At 39.7% G+C, this 21,928-nt stretch overlaps 1 protein-coding gene across 5 annotated transcripts in view; it reads right to left on the bottom strand.

Annotated features, from left to right (window-relative positions):
- DOCK3 (dedicator of cytokinesis 3) overlaps positions 1-21,928 on the bottom strand; it is a 589,066-nt gene that overhangs the window by 212,990 nt on the left and 354,148 nt on the right. For all 5 annotated transcript variants that reach the window (XM_078077688.1, XM_078077697.1, XM_078077693.1 and 2 more), the window contains exon 6: positions 5,262-5,410. In XM_078077688.1, coding sequence (XP_077933814.1) covers positions 5,262-5,410 — 149 coding nt within the window. The remainder of the gene's footprint in view (positions 1-5,261; positions 5,411-21,928) is intronic.

The raw sequence follows: 21,928 nt of genomic DNA on the forward strand, positions 1-21,928 counted from the left end.
TCAAAATACCATCCACTTTTTTCAAAGAAATGGAGCAAATAATCCTAAAATTTGTATGGAGCCAGAAAAGACCACGAATAGCCAGAGGATTGTTGAAAAAAAAAAAAACGCAAAGGTGGTGGCATCACAATTCCGGACTTCAAGCTCTATTACAAAGCTGTCATCATCAAGACAGTATGGTACTGGCACAAAAAACAGACACATAGATCAATGGAACAGAATAAAGAGCCCAGAAATGGACCCTCAACTCTATGGTCAACTCATCTTCAACAAAGCAGGAAAGAATGTCCAATGGAAAAAAGACAGTCTCTTCAACAGATGGTGTTGGGAAAATTGGACAGCCACATGCAGAAGAATGAAACTGGACCATTTCCTTACACCACACACAAAAAGAGACTCAAAACGATTGAAAGACCTAAATGTGAGACAGGAGTCCATCATAATCCTAAAGGAGAACACAGGCAGCAACCTCTTCGACCTCAGCCACAGCAGGTTCTTCCTAGAAACATCGCCAAAGGCAAGGGAAGCAAGGGCAAAAATGAACTATAGGGACTTCATTAAGATAAAAAGCTTTTGCACAGCAAAAGAAACAGTCAACAAAACCAAAAGACAACCAACAGAATGGGAGAAGATACTTGCAAATGACATATCAGATAAAGGACTAGTCACAAAAATCTATAAAGAACTTATCAAACTCAACACCCAAAGAACAAAGAATCCAATCAAGAAATGGGCAGAAGACATGAACAGACATTTTTCCAAAGAAGACATCCAAATGGCCAACAGATATGAAAAAGTGCTCAACATCACTCAGCATCAGGGAAAATCCAAATCAAAACCTCAGGTTCGATACCACCTCACACCAGTCAGAATGGCTAAAATTAACAAGTCAGGAAACAACAGATGTTGGTGGGGTTGCGGAGAAAGGGGAACCCTCCTACACTGTTGGTGGGAATGCAAGCTGGTGCGGCCACTCTGGAAAACAGTATGGGGGTTCCTCAAAAAGTTGAGAATAGAGGTGCCCTATGAGCCAGCAATTGCACTACTGGGTATTTACCCCAAAGATACAAATGCAGTGATCTGAAGGGGTACGTGCACCCCAATGATTATAGCAGCAATGTCCACAATAGCCAACTATGGAAAGAGCCAAGATGTCCATCGACAGATGAAAGCATAGAGAAGATGTGTTATATATATACAATGGAATATTATGCAGCCATCAAAAGGAATGAAATTTGCAACGACGTGTATGGAACTGGAGGGTATTATGCTGAGCGAAATAAGTCAATCAGAGAAAGACATGTATCATATGATCTCACTGATATGAGGAATTCTTAATCTCAGGAAACAAACTGAGGGTTGCTGGAGTGGTGGGGGGTGGGAGGGATGGGGTGGCTGGGTGATAGTCATTGGGGAGGGTATGTGCTATGGTGAGCACTGTGAATTGTGTAAAACTGTTGAATCACAGACCTGTACCTCTGAAACAAATAATACATTTTATGTTAAAAAAAAAAAAAAAAAAAAGAAGACAAGAGGAAGGAAAAAATGAAGGGGGGGAAATCGGAGAGGGAGATGAACCATGAGAGACTATGGACTCTGAGAAACAAACTGAGGGTTCTAGAGGGGAGAGGGGTAGGGTGGATGGGTTAGCCTGGTGATGGGTATTAAAGAGGGCACATACTGAATGGAGCACTGGGTGTTATACGTAAACAATGAATCATGGAACACTACATCAAAAACTAATGATGTATGGTGATTAATATAACAATAAAAAAGTAAAAAAATTAATGATGTATGGTGATTAACATAACATAATAAAAAAAGGCATAAAAGTTTAAAATTATATACGATTAATATTTACTTATATCAATTAAAACATAAACATACATTCCACAAACACTGATTGTGCATCTCCCACATGCCGACGTATGTGAAGCTTCAGTATTTTATGGCACTTACAAAAGTGTGGTGGGACAAGATGCATGGAACTCTCAGGGCATAAAACAGAAACAATGGATACGGTTATCAGTGCTCAGCTACTGTGTGGAACAAGTCTCCTTTACATAACCTAATGTACGAAGTGGCTTTATTTCTACAGTAAACCATCTCTTCTTTCAAAGTAAGAAGGAAAATTTTTTGAAGTATTAGTTCAAGTGAGAACCAGAGAGAACAGTCCTATCGATTCTGGGGGCAATAGGCCTTTTTTCTTTAATAATGATAGATGTACAAAGTTCTCATTCAAGTTTTTATATTTTCCACTGGGGGTAAAGGGAAAAATGGAAAGAAGAGGAAGAATGGGGGAGGAAAGAAGTGGAGTGGGGGAGAGAAAAGAGGGAAAATGATAGAGAAGCTGGGATAGGAGGAACAGGGGAGAGGGGAGGGAGAAGGGAAAGAAGAAGGGAAGGGGATGGAACTACACTCCTGATTTTTATGTTTATTTAAAAGGACATATAAATACTCCCCCTCAACACACATATACACTTTGCTGAGAAAAAGTTATTAATGAATGTGGGATAACTCTGCAATTTACTTGACAGGTATTTGTAATGGTCTTTCCCTTTGAATTCATTTCCAAGCCATCATCGTTTTCAGATTTGATTGCAAAATGATTGGTCTCTTCCTTAAGTTTTATTACAAAGAGGTACTGATATTTCTTGAATATTTCTCTTCTTCATTTACTGGTATGCACAACTGCAGCTAAACTGCAACATAATGACTTCTATACAACTTAGTGTCATCAGTTCAAGTTTACAATTTGCTTGGCACATAAGAAATGCTATCTTTGCAATTATTGCTATCATTAATTTATTAAATAAATGGAATAATGCCATTTTATAATACAGTACTGTTTGGGGCTGAGGAGACAGAATCAGTAACTATGCTGTGAGCTAACATCCAGTATTTTGCCAGATTTTTATTGCCCAAAGTTAGATTTAGAGAACACTATCTGATTTGTGGTACACCTGAAGCCACATTATATCATACAAGGAGTCTGTGGTGTGTGCCAAGCAACCCTACTGACAGTCAAGAAAGGGTGTAATTTAATGAAACAAACAAGGATAGGATGCTGTCATTTCAAAAGGTCACAAATAGCTAATTTAGGGTTGTATTTTTTTTTTTTTTCTTTTCTAAGGATGAACAGCATCCACTCTGGGTTGGATTGAGATCAGATTCTGTGTTTCCTCTTTCTTGATTTGCTCTTCCACTTTTGCAAGAACACATTCTCAAGCCCCTTCTTAAGAAATAGGCCATCAAAGGTAACTTCCACATCCATGAATACTTTAAAATGGCTTTGGGTGGCCCTTCCACTTGATTAGCTAGTTTGGCTGTTTATAAAATTCTGGCTGGCAAACCATTTCCTAACAGAATTTTGAAGATATTAATTCACTATATTCTAGCATCCAGTGTTACCAATAAAACTTTTGAGGTTGGTCTATTCTTACTCTTTTGTAAGAAGACTTGTTTTCCTGCCTGAAAACCTTTTAGGATCTTCTCTTCATCCCTGCAATACCAAAATATCTTAAAGTGCTTTGCTGTGGGTTTTTCCCCCTATTCATTATACTAGGTATTTTGTGGGCTCTTTCAATCTAAGACTCCTGGCTCTTTGGCTCTGGGAAATTCTATCATTTCTTTAGAATTTCCTCTTTATTGCCTTTGTTCTTTTCCTGGAAATTATAATATCTGATGTTAGACCCCCTGGATTGAACCTCTGTATTGTTCTTCTTACTTCAACTTTCCCATCTTTTTGTTTTATTTTCCCAGAGATAACATAAAATGTCTTACTGCTCTCATCTTGAATGTTTTATTTTGGAAATCTCATTCCCCATTACTTTTTCAGAGTATTTTATTCTACATAATGGGTCTTGATTCTCTTTGAGGATGCACAGAGGGTTTTTTTTTTAGAAGTTTTTTACTAATCTCTAGTTGTCTCTGGGCCAGGTTACTTCCTGGGGGGGGCAAAGTATTTTTGTTTATCCTGATCTCTCTCTCTTCTCTGTTGAAGGATTTTTTTAAATACCTGGTGATACTGAATTGTCCAGCACAATTTAAAAGGCACTAGAAGAGTGGGGAGTTTTTGCACATGACTAGCAAGCTTCTCTTTGCAGTTAAGTGGAAGGGATCTGGTAATTATACTTTGGAACCCTTAAATGGCACAATATGGAGAGCTTTGCAGTAAGGTACCAGCACACACTCTTGTTGCCCAATTACCCCCAGACAGTCTGTCATTGTATTTGTTTATCTGAAGGGGAAACAAACACCTGGCTGCCAGTCTTTCTACTCAAGGCAGTAGGTTAGTCCTTTTATATACTTTTAAGCAATCCCTCCTTTTTAAGTACCAAGGCATACTCCTATCCTCCATGATTCTGCAAACTGCAGGACAGAACAGCTCTTTCATTAGCTAAAGTTTCTTCCACATATACTGGGCTTCCTCCATCACTAAATACTCTATATACTTCCCAGCTTCTAGAAATGATTTCGTATATCCCATTTATTGCTGGGCCCCCTAGCATTCTTTTTATTTTTATCATTTCAATGATGTCTTGAGAGGGAGAGGAGCTAAAGACTTGTACTAAAATATATTCAAGGTGATATATATCTTTAATAGGAAGCAACCTGGTCACTTCACAGTTCAGTGGACTTGATTTTAAGATAATGAGACAAAATCACTTGAGAATTACATCAATTATTATGTCTAGGAAGAAATAAAATTTGAATACTATCTACTCTAGCTTCCTATGCCAAAGTCAGAATACTACAGCAAATAATCATACTTACTGCATAAATGCAGGGCTATTTTTTAATGACAAATTAGTTAAGAATATTCTGAATTACAGATGTAGACAGGTCTCATTTGTAGTATATGCTTATTCAGATTAATTGTATGGCTATAAAATGTAAAAGACAGAGAATTCACATGAAAAAATAAAGATACAAAAAGATGAAACAGAAGTATACTCTGATTACTGAGATCTAGAATCAAGGATTTTGAGCTGGAAGAGACCTCAGACGATAATGCAGTCCAATTATTTAATTTTCCAGAAGTGAAAATAAAGACTGAGAGAGTTTCAGTGTGTAGAGCCAGTGAATGTCCTTTGCTAAACTAAAAGAAACAACTACTCATAGTAAAAATGATCAAAACTTAGTGGAGAATGTAACAATGTCTTTTCATCACTAAAGAGAAGCTTTGATCAGGTACAAACTCTGTAAGAACTGAGTTAACATAAATGTAACTGAAATGCCCAAATGATATTCATACTTACTCATTACCCCAGTCCAAGCGCACGGTGATATGCCGCTTAACCTCCCGCACCTGATCCTGAGTAAGGTGACCAGACAGTAGCTGCCTTCGAAGGTCAATAAGTTCATTCATCACATGGCGTAGCTTGTAGAAAAGATCTACTTTGTGTTTCTGAAAGGGCATTTTTGGTGTTGGGTGAAATGAAAAAGGGATATGGAAAGAGAATGAAAAAAAGAAAGAGAAATAGTTAAACTATGAAAAGTGTTCATTTCTCTAAACATCTAAAAAAAGGCAATATAAAGAGGAACATATTTAAGAATCTTAAAGTCCTTAGTTTCTACTATCTAAAAATCTCTATATAATGACATCTAACAAGTAATATAATTGATCTGGATCATGCAAAGTACCATTTATCTCCACTCCATTCTGGACAATTCATTTTCCAGTAAATCAGAGTTACTAAACTTAATCAGAACAGAAAGTTAAACAGGAGCCTAGAGCTGTTTCCTCTGTCAGAAGTTCCTACATATGTAACATCTCTGGTTTCTCTAGGAGGGATACTCAAGTTGGGGAGGGCAGAGAGAGAATCACTTGCCCTACTTTGAAGGAACTAAGGTTTCAATAAAAAGCCACAGTCTCTGGAGTAACATTCACTCCAGGTTTCCAGGCCTCATCTAGTTTTAATTAGCTTTTGTAAATAATATGCGTCCCTAGTGTCACAGATTTCTACTCTTTTCAGTTTAATAAAAAGTATCACCTTTATAAGAGTTAAGTGGAAACATCTTAATGAACTTAATTATGGACATCACAGGGGTTTCAACCTTACAGGTAAAAAATGTAAATGCCATGACAATAGATGCTTGAGGAAAAAGATTTACTTAAGAATATAGATTTAAAAACTAAAGTTTTATTTGCTCACAAGTACAATCTTGGTTTAGAAATGTTTACGTTTCTGTCTCTGTTATAGAGAAGCATGATTTTATATGATAATTAAAAGTCTTCGAATGTAACTTATCTATAAAGAATGCTCTTTAAGGTCAGATCAACCTGTACCATAGGGTTAGGAAAGCCTCTATCTGGACTTTCCCCTAAAAAGACCCTTGCCAAAATAAGCTTAATTAAAGTAACTATAAATAAAATTAATAATAAAGCAAATTACAAACTAGCAGAATCAGCTAATATTCTTAGGTGGCAGTGATCTTATGATTAAAATGTTCAGGACATCATGCTACTTAGAAATCATCTAATAGAGCATGAGACCTTTAAAAGTCCATCTCATAGAGAAATTATTTTTAAGTAGAAGACCTTAGGAATCATGCACTCTAATGACATTTCAAATAGCATGCGGTCCTTTCTTCACTTGATGATCATACGAAGAAAAGTTAAGTACCTTGATGGCACACAATGCTGGCAGAAGGGCAGAACTCACAAATTCTTGCCAGTTCAAGTAACAAGGCCTAAGCAAATTATATCATCTGGAAAATTGAGATCTTAAGGTAAGCAATAAAGGCAATGTGGTCTTTGCTTCCAGCACATGCATTTCTTTTTGATAAAACAGGGCCACCTGTCTAAGTTTAAAATAGAAAGTTATTTTCCCATCAAACCATACACAGTAACCTATTGCATACACACATAAGCATTTATTCATTCACTTGATTTACAAATGCTTACAAAGCATTTGATGAGTTCTATTACTTTGTTGTGATCCAAAGTCCCTACTTTCATGGTTTCATTCTAGAGAGCAGAGATAGACCAGAGACAAATACATAATGGTGGTGATATGTTCTAAAAAGAAAATTAAAGCAGAGTGGGGTCAGTAGGTAGTCAGTGGTGGTTTGGCTGGGGGATGGGAGAAGGTACTGCTTCAGGTAGGGTGGTCAGGGAAAGACTTCTTTGGAAGCAAAACTTTAAGTAGGAACCTGAATGAAATAAGGTGACAGCATTTGGGAAAACTGGGGAAGTTTATTACACGGTTAACTAACTGGAATTTAAATAAAAACTTGAAAAAAAAAAACTGGGGAAGTTTTAGAGGCATAAGAAACAGCAAGAACAAATGCCCTGCTGTGGAAGTGGACTTGACATGTTCATGGAGAACAGAGATGTCAGTGCACCTGCAGCAAAGTGAACAAGGGAGAAAGTGGTGGTGATTCAGTCAGAGAGGTAACAGGGACCAGATTAGGCAGGGCTTTTGTGTAAGCCATGGGAAAGGGTTTGGCTTTTATTCCAAGCAAGACGGGAAGCCACTGGAGATAGGGAGCAGAAGAGTGACATGATAGGACTTAAAGCTTGAAAGCATCACTCTGAGTGAAAATAAACCATGAAAAAGCAAAGAGGAAAGCAGGGGTTCCAGTCAGGAGGCTATTTATTACAACAATCCACAGGATGACAGTTGATTAGAGAAAGGTAAGAATAGTAATGTAAAACTTTTAGGACTTGGAGATTAGACATGTTTTGTACATAGAGCTGTTGGGATCTGCTGATGGATTAGATGTGGGATATGAATGGAGTCAAGGATTACTCTTTTTTCCTGGCCTGGGGAACACGTCTGGAGAAGGGACAAGGTTCAATTTGGACATGCTAGGTTTGACATTGAGTTCTAACATTTAGAGGCCAGGAAAGTGAGGGGTATCTAGCACAGGAAACTAAGAAGGAAAAAGCAGTGAGATGACAGGAAAAGCAGGAGTGTATTGAATATAAGGTTTTAAGGAAGACTGTCAAATGCACTGAGAGGTTAAATAAAACATAGGCTGAGAGTTAGCCACTGCATCTGGAATTGTGGTAGCCATCACTGACTTCTCTAAGGGCAGTAATGGGAGAGAAGGGAATGGGAACAGAGTACAGACAGCTCTTTTTTAGAATTTTCAGTAATTGGAAGCAGAGAAATGAGGTAGTAGAACACTGTTGTACAATCAGGGGAGGGTTGTTTTTTTTAATGATACAAAATTTCAGGCTATTTTTATGCTGAAGGGAATGATTTAGTAAAGAAAAAAAATTTGATGATGCAGGTGTTAAGTCCTTCAGTAGCCAAGAAGAGATGGGTCCCAGGTCAAAAGGGAGGCCCCGTTTAGCCTGGATATTCTATATATTATCACAGAGGAAACACAAAGAACTCAGATAATGACACAGGCATTTGGGAGATTTGGTGACAGGAGAACTAAATTTTTCCTCTGGGCACCTTATTCTCAAGGAAATAAGAAGCAAGGTCATCTGCTGAGAGTGAATAGGGTGGGAGGGGGTGTTCAAGATTTGAGAATAGAGAAGATGTAAAACAGTTTCATAGGGAGGGGTAACACAATCTCAGCAGGAGATAGGTAGTTCAACTGTCAGATGGTTTTGAGATTTGTAAACACTTAAAGTGTGGTTATGTGTATTTTTTAAGCAGAGTGTAATGATGTATATTGATACCGAAATATCAAGTATGTACGTACATATATGTATGTGTATGCATGTATATCTATGCACAAATATATACACACATGCACATATACAAAATATTTATGTAACATATACATGCACACATATATAGTATCGATGCCAGAATATACTAATATGGTCTTTTAAAATATTAAACAGTCATTTATTAATCAAGTGTTTCTAATAGATTGTACTGTCCAAAGATGACTATAATATCTCCCAAGTACTATTCTGCACAAATGTGACCCTCACACTCCTCCAGTATGAGATGGAATCTGTTTCTTCACACTTTTGAATCTGGGTAGACCCTGAGACTGCTCTAACCTATCAAACACAGGAGCAGGGAGCTAAAGCTAGTTCTAGAAGCAGCCCTTCACTTGTCTGGCAGCTTCGGCCTCCTGCCTCTTGGAATACATGTTCCTTCTGGGAGTTTCACTCTCAGAATCCAGCTCTCATGCTGTGAAAAGCCCAAGCTGCATGGAGAGGCCACAAGGAGACACTCCAGTAAGCAGTCCCAGCTTTATGAGTGAGCCATCTTAGCTGCTATGCCCCGCCCAGTAGAACCTTCAGGGGACTACAGCTCCTATGCAAATCTGACCGCAACAGAATGAGAAACCCTATGTGAAATCTACCCAACTGTGCTCACTCTATCCAGAGAAGAATGAAATATAATAAATAGGTGTTGTAAGGCACTAAGGTTTGGGGTAGTTTGTTATGTAGATAATTGGGAAAACTGTACAGTATTTTTTCCAAATAGAAAAATCAGTTATTGTTTCTAATTATATGAAGCTGGGAATGCTAACCCTGCACTAAGAATGAAATGGATCACATAATCAGAAAGTAGAACTATTATTACAATCAGTGTGGTGCTGTGGTGCTAATTTCTTTCTCCAGTCCAACCTAACAACCTCTTTGACCAGAGGCCCTAGCACTAGAGGCTGCTCCCCCAGCACCACTATGACACCACACTGCACTCTTGGATTTGCTATCAAAAGACACACACCACTCAAGGTGAGCAATCTGGAGTGACTGGCCGCAGAGCACACAATTGACCTAGGATCACTTGACACCACAGGATAGGTGAATGCCCCCCTCAGGCTGAACAATCCTATTCTACTGAGAGTCCTGCTCCTCAGTAGATTAAGATAACAGTACAATTAGGTTGGTGGTAAGGTTTAGCTTTCCTGCCCAATCATCCCGAGTTCCTGTCAAGGCTAAAATAAAAGCAGGAAAATTAAAAAAAAAAAAAAGAATCAAAAGAAAAAGAAATCTATAGCCCATCTTTAGCAACATGCTCAGCCTCTCCAAAAGATCTATAGTCTAATATTTGTCAAGAACAGTTGCAGAATATTTGGGAAGTATATTGAACAGTCAGCAGAAACTATAAATTTAGAATAATTAAACTACTCTGCAAGCACATGCCAAGCAGAATTTGCCTCACCACTGTGAAAGAATCCCTGGAACTAAAAAAAAAAAAAAAGAATCCCTGGAACTGTGCAGAAAAAAAATGTGAGTTTTAATACTCCTGATTTTATTATTTTTAAAGATTTTATTTTATTATTTTTAAAGATTTTATTTATTCATTTGAGAGAGAGAGAGCACAAGTAGAGGGGAGAGGGAGAAGCAGACTCCCCACTGAGCAGGGACCCCGACACAACAAGGGGCTCAATCCCAGGACCCGGAGATCATGATCTGAGCCGAAGGCAAGATGCTTAACCAACTGAGCCACCCAGGCTCCCCTTAATACTCCTGATTTTAGAATTATTTTTACTAAACCATTTGTAACCCAATGTAGAAAGAAAGGCTGTGCTGCAGTGATGCTTCTCAGTTAGCAAAGGACCAAAGCTGTTGAGTGCCCATCACCAAGTATGCTAGCTTTATTTTAAAACTACACATGCACGAAGACTGGTTAATAGATGCGAATGAAAGATTATAAAAATCAAATTTAAAAATTACATCAAAAGTACTACTATCCTCCAAAAGAACAAGTATCCTACCATGAGTACTAAAAGCTTTAGGTGAAAACCAATTTTAAATTTTTTTTATTTTTTATTATGTTAGTTAGCCAGCATTATTTTTTTTATTTTATTATGTTATGTTAATCGCCATACATTACATCATTAGTTTCTGAGGTAGTGTTCCATGATTCATTGTTTGCGCATAACAACCAGTGCTCCATTCAATACGTGCCCTCTTTAATACCCATCACCAGGCTAACCCATCCCCGTACGCCCCTCCCCTCAAGAACCCTCAGTTTGTTTCTCAGAGTCCACAATCTCTCATGGTTCATCTTCCCCTCCGATTCCCCCCCTTCATTTTTCCCTTCATACTATCTTCTTTTTTTTTTTAACATATAATGTATTATTTGTTTCAGAGGTACAGGTCTGTGATTCAACAGTCTTACACAATTCACAGCGCTCACCATAGCACATACCCTCCCCAGTATCTATCACCCAGCCACCCCATCCCTCCCACCCCCCACCACTCCAGCAACCCTCAGTTTGTTTCCTGAGATTAAGAATTCCTCATATCAGTGAGATCATATGATACAGCCAGCATTAGTTTTTGATGTCGTGTTCAATGGTTCATTAGTTGTGTATAACACCCAGTGCTCATCACAACACATGCCCTCCTTAATACCCATCACCCGGTTACCCTATCCCCCCACCCCCCTCCCTTCTGTAACCCTGTTTGTTTCCCATAGTCCAGACCAATTTAATGGAAGTTAAACAACACATCTAAAGCTCAAGTTGTTAAGAGCAGATTCCCAATCTCTTTCTGTTTTGTTTTACTTCTTACTTTTTGAACACCCTTTTATTTATATATAGGTAGATGGCTTATTTTCTCACTTTATTGCTCGAAAACAAACTAATTATTAAGAACTTGAGTTTAGGGGGGCGCCTGGGTGGCTCAGACGGTTAAGCATCTGCTTTCGGCTCAGGTCATGATCCTGGGGTCCTGGGATCCATCGGGCTCCCTGCTGAGCGGGGAGCCTCCTTCTCCCTCCCTCTCCCTCTGCCTGCCATTCCCCCTGCTTGTACTCTTTCTCTGTCAAATAAAAAATAAAAAATCTTAAAAAAAAAAAAAAAGAACTTGAGTTTAGGGACACCTGGGTGGCTCAGACGGTTAAGCATCTGCCTTTGGCTCGGGTCATGATCCCGGGGTCCTGGGATCAAACCCCGCATCGGGCTCCCTGCTCCTCGGGAGGCCTGTTTCTCCCTCTCCCACTCCCCCTGCTTGTGATCCCTCTCTCGCTGTGTCTCTGTCAAATAAATAAATAAAATCTTTTAAAAAAAAACGAGTTTATTCAAACTTCTGAAACTATTATAACACTGTATTTTAATTATACTTGAATAAAATAAATTTTTAAAACTCCAATATGTTGGGGCCGCCTAGGTGGCTCAGTCGTTAAGCATCTGCCTTTGGCTCAGGTCATGATCCCAGGGTCCTGGGATTGAGCCCGGTATAGGGCTCCCTGCTCAGTGGGGAGTCTGCGTCTCCCTCTTCCTCTGCCTCTCTCCCCACTCCTGCTCTCTCTCTCACTCACTCTCTCTCTCAGATAAATAAATAAATAAAAAAGAAAGCCTAAAAAAAAAAAAAAACTCCAGTATTTTTTTTATTGCTGTTAAATAAAGTCTCTTATCATGAAGTAACCTCTAATCCTATTCTGTTTGCATTATACATCAGAGCTCTAGAACTCATCCCAGTATAATATAAAAATATCTAAAATAACAGTACTTGCAACCCCAATGACTCTTCTGCCAAAAATATCTTTAAGCCCAGGAATTTAGACTGTCATTTTAGGTTGTTTCACAACATAGCTGGCCAAAACTTGAAACTGAGTTCAAAAGAGAAATTTCTGTGAAACAAAACAGTATCTAAATCCAAGCTATTTCACAATGATCTTCAAGTACATATTTGCAAGAAATAAAAATGCAAAGCAGCAATGTGGAAATTCTTTTTAAACTGTTCACAAATATGGGGATGTATCTTTTTTTTTTTTAGTTTCCCCAAATGGCATCATCCAGGGGTCACTGACATTTTATTTCCATTCATTGCCAACAAGAGCCTGGCAAAAGCTTCCCTCCCCACTACGTGCTTCTTTTTTTTTTTTTTTTAATGTAATGTTAATCACCATTCATTACATCATTAGTTTTTGATGTAGTGTTCCATGATTCATTGTTTGCATATACCACCCAGTGCTCCATGCAGAACGTGCCCTCTTTAATAGCCATCACCAGGCTAACCCATCCTCCCAACCCCCTCCCCTCTAGAACCCTCAGTTTGTTTTTCAGAGTCCATATTCTCTCATCGTTCAATCCCTCTCTGATTCCCCCCCTTCATTCTTCCCCTCCTGCTATCTTCTTCTTCTTTTTTTGACATATAATGTATTATTTGCTTCAGGGGTACAGATCTGTGATTTAACAGTCTTGCACACTTCACAGTGCTCACCATAGCACATACCCTCCCCAATGTCTATCTCCCAGCCACCCCATCCCTCCCACCCCACCACTCCAGCAATCCTCAGTTTGTTTCCTGAGATTAAGAATTTCTCATATCAGTGAGGTCATATGATACATGTCTTTCTCTGATTGACTTATTTCGCTCAGCATAATACCCTCCAGTTCCAACTACGTCGCTGCAAATGGCGAGATTTCATTCTTTTTGATGGCGGCATAATATTCTGTTGTATATATATACCACATCTTCTTTATCCATTCATATGTCAATGGACATCTTGGCTCTTTCCACAGTTTGGCTATTGTGGACATTGCTGCTATAAACATCGGGGTGCACATACCCCTTCGGATCCCTACATTTGTATCTTTGGGGTAAATACCCAGTAGTGCAATTGCTGGATCGTATGGTAGCTCTATTTTCAACTTTTTGAAGAACCTCCATACTGTTTTCCAGAGTGGCTGCAATGGGGATGTATCTAATACAATCTATTTGCCTGGCATACATGTTTATTACTCCACCTCTGAGGGGTCAGGGTATCTTTCTCATTCCATTCTCAACCCAAATATATCCTCCCTCACAGCCTTAATGATAACCAAAATAACACCCTTTGTAGTGTCAATCTTCTTTCATAACACAAGTATTTGCAGGAGAGCTAAGACTTTAAAAAATTCTTTCTACTTTAGTTTAAATAAGCTGATCATAATCTTTCCCTAGAGCAGATAAGAATCTTGATAAGAAGGGAGCAAAGTCAACTGAAAGGTAAAGAAAATATTAGTGATACCAGAAACAGAGATGGCAGTTGCTGATGTCCAGGGCACCTCTTCACAATGCCGAACAGGGTGAATTTACCTGACAGTGGGCTGTGGACAGCTCAGCCATTCCCAGGCTCACAGGTAGCCCTTCTACACAAGACAGAACAAACCTCTCTTAAAGACAGCATTTAATCTGTCTCCCGGAGACACCTCTTCTTACATACAGAGACCACTAAGAAACCAGCCCCAATCCTCCCCATGTACAATTATCCCTACCTCCAAATACTAAAGATAAAAGCTGGAAAGCAGGCAACTTGGCAGAAAATAAAAGACTGAAAACTGAGGTCTGGGGACAAGGAGGGGGAATACAGTTGGGGAGGGTGAGAGGGTTGGAGGGAAATCAGTAAGAATCAAGTCTATTATCTATACAGAAAGACTCGGGGATTGGACGTACAAGGAAACCCTGAAGGGGTGTGTGTGTGTGTGTGTGTGTGTGTGTGTGTGTGGTGGGTCTGAAGTGTGTACCTGGGGAATGGAAACAGAACTGGTTATAAGTCTTTTAAAAGTCTGTAAGACTACAGACACATGAAAAAGTGTTCAATATCGCTCGGCATCAGGGAAATCCAAATCAAAACCTCAATGAGATACCACCTCACACCAGTCAGAATGGCTAAAATTAACAAGTCAGGAAATGACAGATGTTGGCAGGGATGCGGAGAAAGGGGAACCCTCCTACACTGTTGGTGGGAATGCAAGCTGGTGCAGCCACTCTGGAAAACAGTATGGAGGTTCCTCAAAAAGTTGAAAATAGAGCTACCATATGATCCAGCAATTGCACTACTGGGTATTTACCCCAAAGATACAAAAGTAGGGACCCGAAAGGCTACATGCACCCCGATGTTTATAGCAGCAATGTCCACAATAGCCAAACTGTGGAAAGAGCCAAGATGTCCATCAACAGATGAATGGATAAAGAAGATGTGGTATATATATACAATGGAATATTATGCAGCCATCAAAAGGAATGAGATCTTGCCATTTGCAACGACGTGGATGGAACTGGAGGGTATTATGCTGAGCGAAATAAGTCAAACAGAGAAAGACATGTATCATATGACCTCACTGATATGAGGAATTCTTAATCTCAGGAAACAGAGGGTTGCTGGAGTGGGGGGTGGGGTGGGAGGGATGGGGTGACTGGGTGATGGACACTGGGGAGGGTATGTGTTCTGGTAAGCGCTGTGAATTGTGCAAGACTGTTGAATCTCAGATCTGTACCTCTGAAACAAATAATGCAATATATGTTAAGAAAGAAAAGAAGAAGAAGAAGAATGTAGCAAGAGGGGAAGAATGAAGGGGGGGAAATCGGAGGGGGAGAAGAACCATGAGAGATGATGGACTCTGAAAAACAAACTGAGGGTTCTAGAGGGGAGGGGGTTGGGAGGATGGGTTAGCCTGGTGATGGGTATTGAGGAGGGCACGTTCTGCATGGAGCACTGGGTGTTATGCACAAACAATGAATCATGGAACACTATATCTAAAACTAATGATGTAATGTATGGGGATTAACATAACAATAAAAAAATTAAAAAAAAAAAAAGTCTGTAAGACTCTTAACTATAGAGAACAAACTGATGGTTATCAGAGGGGAGGTGGGGGGGCTGTGGGTGAAACAGGTGATGGGGATTAAGGTGTGCACTTGCTGTGATAAGCACCCGGTATTGTATGAAAGTGTTGAATCACTAAATTGTACACTGAAACTAATATTACACTGTATGTTACACTGTATGTTAACTATCTGGAATTTCAATAAAAACTTAAAAAACCAATAAAAAGACAAAATAGAGTTTTCTAAAGTAAAAAAATTAAATAGAGTCTATTTTTTTCCTTTAAAAAAAAGTCTGTAAGACCTTCAGGTCATTATCCCTAACTCTATTCTGCCAGGCTTTCTCCCCTGGATTCATTTTTCCATGTGATAGTTTACTCTCCACAGAGGTTAAAACAAGGTCCATATGTTGGAGGGCACCAAACAGAGCTGATGATGTTCAACATAGGGATATTAAGTCAAAGATTATGTAGTAAACAAGGGGATCCCTGGTGCCCTTCCCACAATGAGCTCCCAAAATGCTGACAGCCAGGCTTATACCTTCTTAGGAAGGAGTAGGCAAGATTCCTCACTGGGAAAATTCGGCCCAGGGAAAAAGACCCAGAAATACTGACAGTTGCTCTCCTTCTCCCATGTAAAGTCAGCTCCTCTTCTAATAACTCTTATAGTAATGTCCACTGGTTAGTAAATACTAGCCCCATTCACAGAGCTTTCTGGCAACACTTTAATGCCTCATTCTTAAATATCAATAGAAAAGAATAACATATAATGAAGTAAACCTCCAACAGGAAGTAAAGAGATCAAAACAATCAGAAAAAAGGAAACTGGAGAAACAAACAATGCCAGAAGTAAAAGAAAATTTCAAAAAGCAATAATTAGTATTTTCAGAGAGCACAGAGATTACAGTACATCTATGAAATAAGAAGAGGATATAACAGAAAAGGAGAAAAAGATCCAGAGCCCAAAAGAACTTTTGGAAATTAAAGATAAGATTGATGTAATGTAAAGCAAAATTCAGTAAAAGTGATAGAACAGAAAGTTGAGGAATTCTGCCAGAAAATAGAACAAAAAAAGTAGTACAATGAATAAATAAGGGAGAAAATACAAGAAAATTCATGAATCATTCCAGGATGTCCAATTCTAATAAAAGAATTATAGGAAGAGAGAACTATGGAAACAGATGGGAAGGAACTAATACATGTCCCAGGACTGAAGGAAATGAATGTCTATGATGATAGAACTCACTGAGTAGTCAGCATAATCAAGGAAAAAAGATCTAATTAAGACACATTATTGTAAGGGGCGGAACAAGATGGCGGAGGAGTAGGAGACCTGGATTTCGTCTGGTCCCAGGAATTCAGCTGGATAGGGATCAAACCATTCTGAACACCTACGAACTCAACAGGAGATCAAAGAAAAGAACACCAACAACTCTCTGAACAGAAAAGCGACCACTTTCTGGAAGGTAGGATGTGCGGAGAAGTGAATCCGAGGTGATATTCCGGAGGATAGACGGCGGGGGAGGGGCCTCCGTCGGCCGCTTCTGGCAAGTGATAGAGCCGCGGAGCACAAAATCGGAACTTTTAGAAGTCTGCTCCGCTGAGGGACGTCGCTCCAGTGGCTAAGTGGGGGGTGGAACCCTCACAAGACAGTGTGGTCTCAGGACCCTCGGGGTCACAGAAAAACGGGGGGGTGCCTGCGTGCGGCAGAGCTCCCAGGGATCGGAGCGGGGAAGCCGGCTGCAGAGACGGAGCCGAGGCGCAGGCTCTCAGCTTGGGGTTGTCACAAACCGTGATCTGGGGCACAGTTGGGCCACTGCCCCTCCAGCAGGGACCCAACAAGCAGCAGATCCGGGGAGACTCTCCTTCCTCCCCCGGGAGGAGCGGCGCGGGAGTGCACTGCAGGGATCTCCTGGGTTTGGAGACTCCACACGGGGTCGGGTGCCAGAGACAGAAACGATCGGTCACAGGCCGGGTGAGCACGGAGTGCGGCCGGAGACCGGGGAAACGGGAGTGACTGACTGTTTTTCTCTGGGGGCTCACTGAGGAGCGGGGCCCCGAGTTCTCGGCTCCTCCGGGGCGGAGATTGGGAGGCCACCATTTTCACTCTCGGCCTCTGTACGGAAAGCTTGCAGGGAACAAAAGCTCCCGAGAGCAAACCCGAGCAGATTACTTAGCCCGGACTGGGCAAGGGCGGGGCAATTCCGCCTCCGGCAAAGACATTTGGGAACCACGGCAACAGGCTCCTCCCCCAGAAGATCAGCGAGAACAGCCAGCCAAGACCAAGTTTACTGATCAATGAGAACGGCAGAACTCCAGCGCTAGGGGAATGCTGCACATAGAATCCATGGCTTTTTTTACCATGATTCTTTAGTCTTTCAAAGTTAATTTTTTTTTTAACTGTCTTTTTTTTTTTTTTTGAATTTTTCTTTTTCCTTTTTTCAATGAACATCTTATCAATCCCTTTTTTAAAAAACATTTTTATTTTTCATTTTTAGAGTCATATTCTATCCCTTCATAGTAGTTACCCGTATTTTTGGCATATATATATAAGTTGTTCTCTCTTTAAAATTTTGGGATAATTTCTTCTAACAGATCAAAATATACCCTAAATCTCTAGTGTATGGTTTTTTTCTACTCTCCTGCCTGACCACATTCTCTCCCATTTTTTTTTTTAAATCCTCTTCTTTCTTTTTTCAAACAACTTCTTATCAATTCCTTTTATAAAATTTTTTATAATTTTCATCTTTACAGTCATATTCCATCCCTTCATCATATCAACCCTTATTTTTGTACATATATAAGTTTTTCTTTCTTTAAAATTTTGGGAGGCACTTTCTTCTAACAGACCAAAATACACCCAAAATCTAGTGTGTGGCACTGATCTATGCACCAGCCTGATCATATTTGATCATATTCTGGTTTTTTTTGTTTTGTTCTGTTTTTGTTTGTTTTTATGTTTATCTTTTTCTTTTCTTTTTCTTTTTTTTTTTCTCTCTTTCCCTTTCCTTTCCCCCTGCTTCAGGTCTTTTCTGATTTGTTTAGAGTATATTTTCTGGGGACGTTCTTACCCTGTTAGCATTTTGTTCTCTCATGAATCTATTCTCTCCTCTGGAAATAGAGGAATGGAAGATGGAAAAAATCACCTCAACAAAAAGAACAAGAGGTAGTACCGACTGCCAGGGACCTACTCAATATGGACATTAGTACGATGTCGGATCTAGAGTTCAGAATCATCACTTTAAAGATACTAGCTGGGCTTGAAAAAAGCATGGAAGTTATTAGAGAAACCCTTTCTGGAGAAATAAAAGAAATAAAAGAAATAAAAGAACCAAGTCGAAATCAAAAAGGCTATTAATGAGGTGCAATCAAATATGGGGGCGCTAACTGCTAGGAAAAATGAGGCAGAAGAGAGAATCAGTGATATAGAAGACCAAATGATGGAAAATAAAGAAGCTGAGAAAAAGAGAGATAAACAACTACTGGATCACGAGGGCAGAATTCGAGAGATAAGTGATACTATAAGACGAAACTACATTGGAATAATTGGGATCCCAGAAGAAGAAGAAAGAGACAGAGGGGCAGAAGGTATATTGGAGCAAATTATAGCAGAGAACTTCCCTAATTTGGGGAAGGAAACAGGCATCAAAATCCAGGAAGCACAGAGAAACCCTCTCAAAATCAATAAAAATAGGTCAACACCCCAACATCTAATAGTAAAACTTACGAGTCTCAGAGACAAAGAGAAAATCCTGAAAGCAGCTCGGGAGAAGAGATATGTAACCTACAATGGTAGAAACATTAGATTGGCAAGAGACCTATCCACAGAGAACTGGCAGGCCAGAAAGGACTGGCAAGATATATTCAGAGCACTAAATGAGAAAAATATGCAGCCAAGAATACTATATCCAGCTGGGCTGTCATTGAAAATAGAAGGAGAGATAAAAAGCTTCCAGGACAAACAAAAACTAAAGGAATTCGCAAACATGAAACCAGCCCTACAAGGAATATTGAAAGGGGTCCTCTAAGCAAAGAGAGAGCCTAAAAGCAACATAGACCAGAAAGGAACACAGACAATATACAGTAACAGTCACCTTACAGGCAATACAATGGCACTAAATTCCTATCTTTCAATAGTTACCCTGAATGTAAATGGGCTAAATGCCCCAATCAAAAGACACAGGCTATCAGATTGGATTAAAAAACAAGACCCATTGGGGCGCCTGGGTGGCTCAGATGGTTAAGCATCTGCCTTCGGCTCAGGTCATGGTCCCAGAGTCCTGGGATCGAGTCCTGCATCGGGCTCCCTGCTCCTTGGGAGCCTGCTTCTCCCTCTGCCTCTCTCTCTCTCTCTCTCTCTCTCTCTCTGTCTCTCATGAATAAATAAATAAAATCTTAAAAAAAAAAAAAAAAAACAAGACCCATCGATATGCTGTCTGCAAGAGACTCATTTTAGACACAAAGACACCCCCAGATTGAAAGTGAGGGGTGGAAAACCATTTACCATGCTACCCTGGGCTGCAAGGTTGGTTCAACATCCGCAAATCAATCAACTTTATTGATATAATACATTAATAAAAGAAAGAACAAGACCCATAGGATCCTCTCAATAGATGCAGAAAAAGCATTTGACAAAGTACAGCATCCTTTCTTGATCAAAACTCTTCAGAGTATAGGGATAGAGGGTACATACCTCAATATCATAAAAGCCATCTATGAAAAACCCACAGCGAATATCATTCTCAATGGGGAAAAACTGAGAGCTTTCCCCCTAAGGTCAGGAACGCGGCAGGGATGTCCACTATCACCACTGCTATTCAACATAGTATTAGAAGTCCTAGCCACAGCAATCAGACAACAAAAAGAAATAAAAGGCACCTGAACCGGCAAAGAAGAAGTCAAACTCTTACTCTTTGCAGATGATATGATACTTTATGTGGAAAACCCAGAAGACTCCACCCCAAAACTGCTAGAACTCATACAGGAATTCAGTAAAGTGGCAGGATATAAAATCATGCACAGAAATCAGTGGCATTCCTATACACCAACAACAAGACAGAAGAGAAATTAAGGAGTCGATCCCATTTACAATGGCACCCAAAACCATAAGATACCTAGGAATAAATCTAACGAAAGAGGCAAAGGATCTGTACTCAAAAAACTATAGAATACTCATGGAAGAAATTGAGGAAGACACAAAGAAATGGAAAAACATTCCATACTCATGGATTGGAAGAACAAATATTGTGAAAATGTCAATGCTACCTAGAGCAATCTACACATTCAATGCAATCCCCATCAAAATACCATCCACTTTTTTCAAAGAAATGGAGTAAATAATCCTAAAATTTGTATGGAACCAGAAAAGACCCCGAATAGCCACAGGAATGTTGAAAAAGAAAAGCAAAGCTGGTAGCATGACAATTCCGGACTTCAAGCTCTATTACAAAGCTGTCATCATCAAGACAGTATGGTAATGGCACAAAAACAGACACATAGATCAATGGAACAGAATAGAGAGCCCAGAAATGGACCCTCAACTCTATGGTCAACTCATCTTCAACAAAGCAGGAAAGAATGTCCAATGGAAAAAAGACAGTCTCTTCAACAGATGGTGTTGGGAAAATTGGACAGCCACATGCAGAAGAATGAAACTGGACCATTTCCTTACACCACACACAAAAATAGACTCAAAATGGTTGAATGACCTCAATGTGAGACAGGAGTCCATCAAAATCCTAAAGGAGAACAAAGGTAGCAATCTCTTCGACCTCAGCCGCAGCAACTTCTTCCTAGAAACATCGCCAAAGGCAAGGGAAGCAAGGACAAAAATGAACTATCGGGACTTCATCAAGATAAAAAGCTTTTGCAAAGCAAAGGAAACCGTCAACAAAACCAAAAGACAACCGGCATAATGGGAGAAGATATTGCAAATGACATATCAGATAAAGGGCTAGTATCCAAAATCTATAAAGAACTTATCAAACTCAACACCCAAAGAACAAAGAATCCAATCAAGAAATGGGCAGAAGACATGAACAGACATTTTTCCAAAGAAGACATCCAAATGGCCAACAGACACATGAAAAAGTGCTCAACATTGCTCGGCATCAGGGAAATCCAAATCCAAATCCAAATCAAAACCTCAATGAGATAGCACCTCACACCAGTCAGAATGGCTAAAATTAACAAGTCAGGAAATGACAGATGTTGGCAGGGATGCGGAGAAAGGGGAACCCTCCGACACTGTTGGTGGGAATGCAAGCTGGTGCAGCCACTCTGGAAAACAGTATGGAGGTTCCTCAAAAAGTTGAAAATAGAGCTACCATATGATCCAGCAATTGCACTACTGGGTATTTACCCCCAAAGATACAAATGTAGGGATCTGAAGGGGTACGTGCACCCCGATGTTTATAGCAGCAATGTCCACAATAGCCAAACTGTGGAAAGAGCCAAG

The sequence above is a fragment of the Halichoerus grypus genome, chromosome 1 (genome assembly GCF_964656455.1).
Source record: "Halichoerus grypus chromosome 1, mHalGry1.hap1.1, whole genome shotgun sequence".
NCBI classification, from domain to species: domain Eukaryota; kingdom Metazoa; phylum Chordata; class Mammalia; order Carnivora; family Phocidae; genus Halichoerus; species Halichoerus grypus.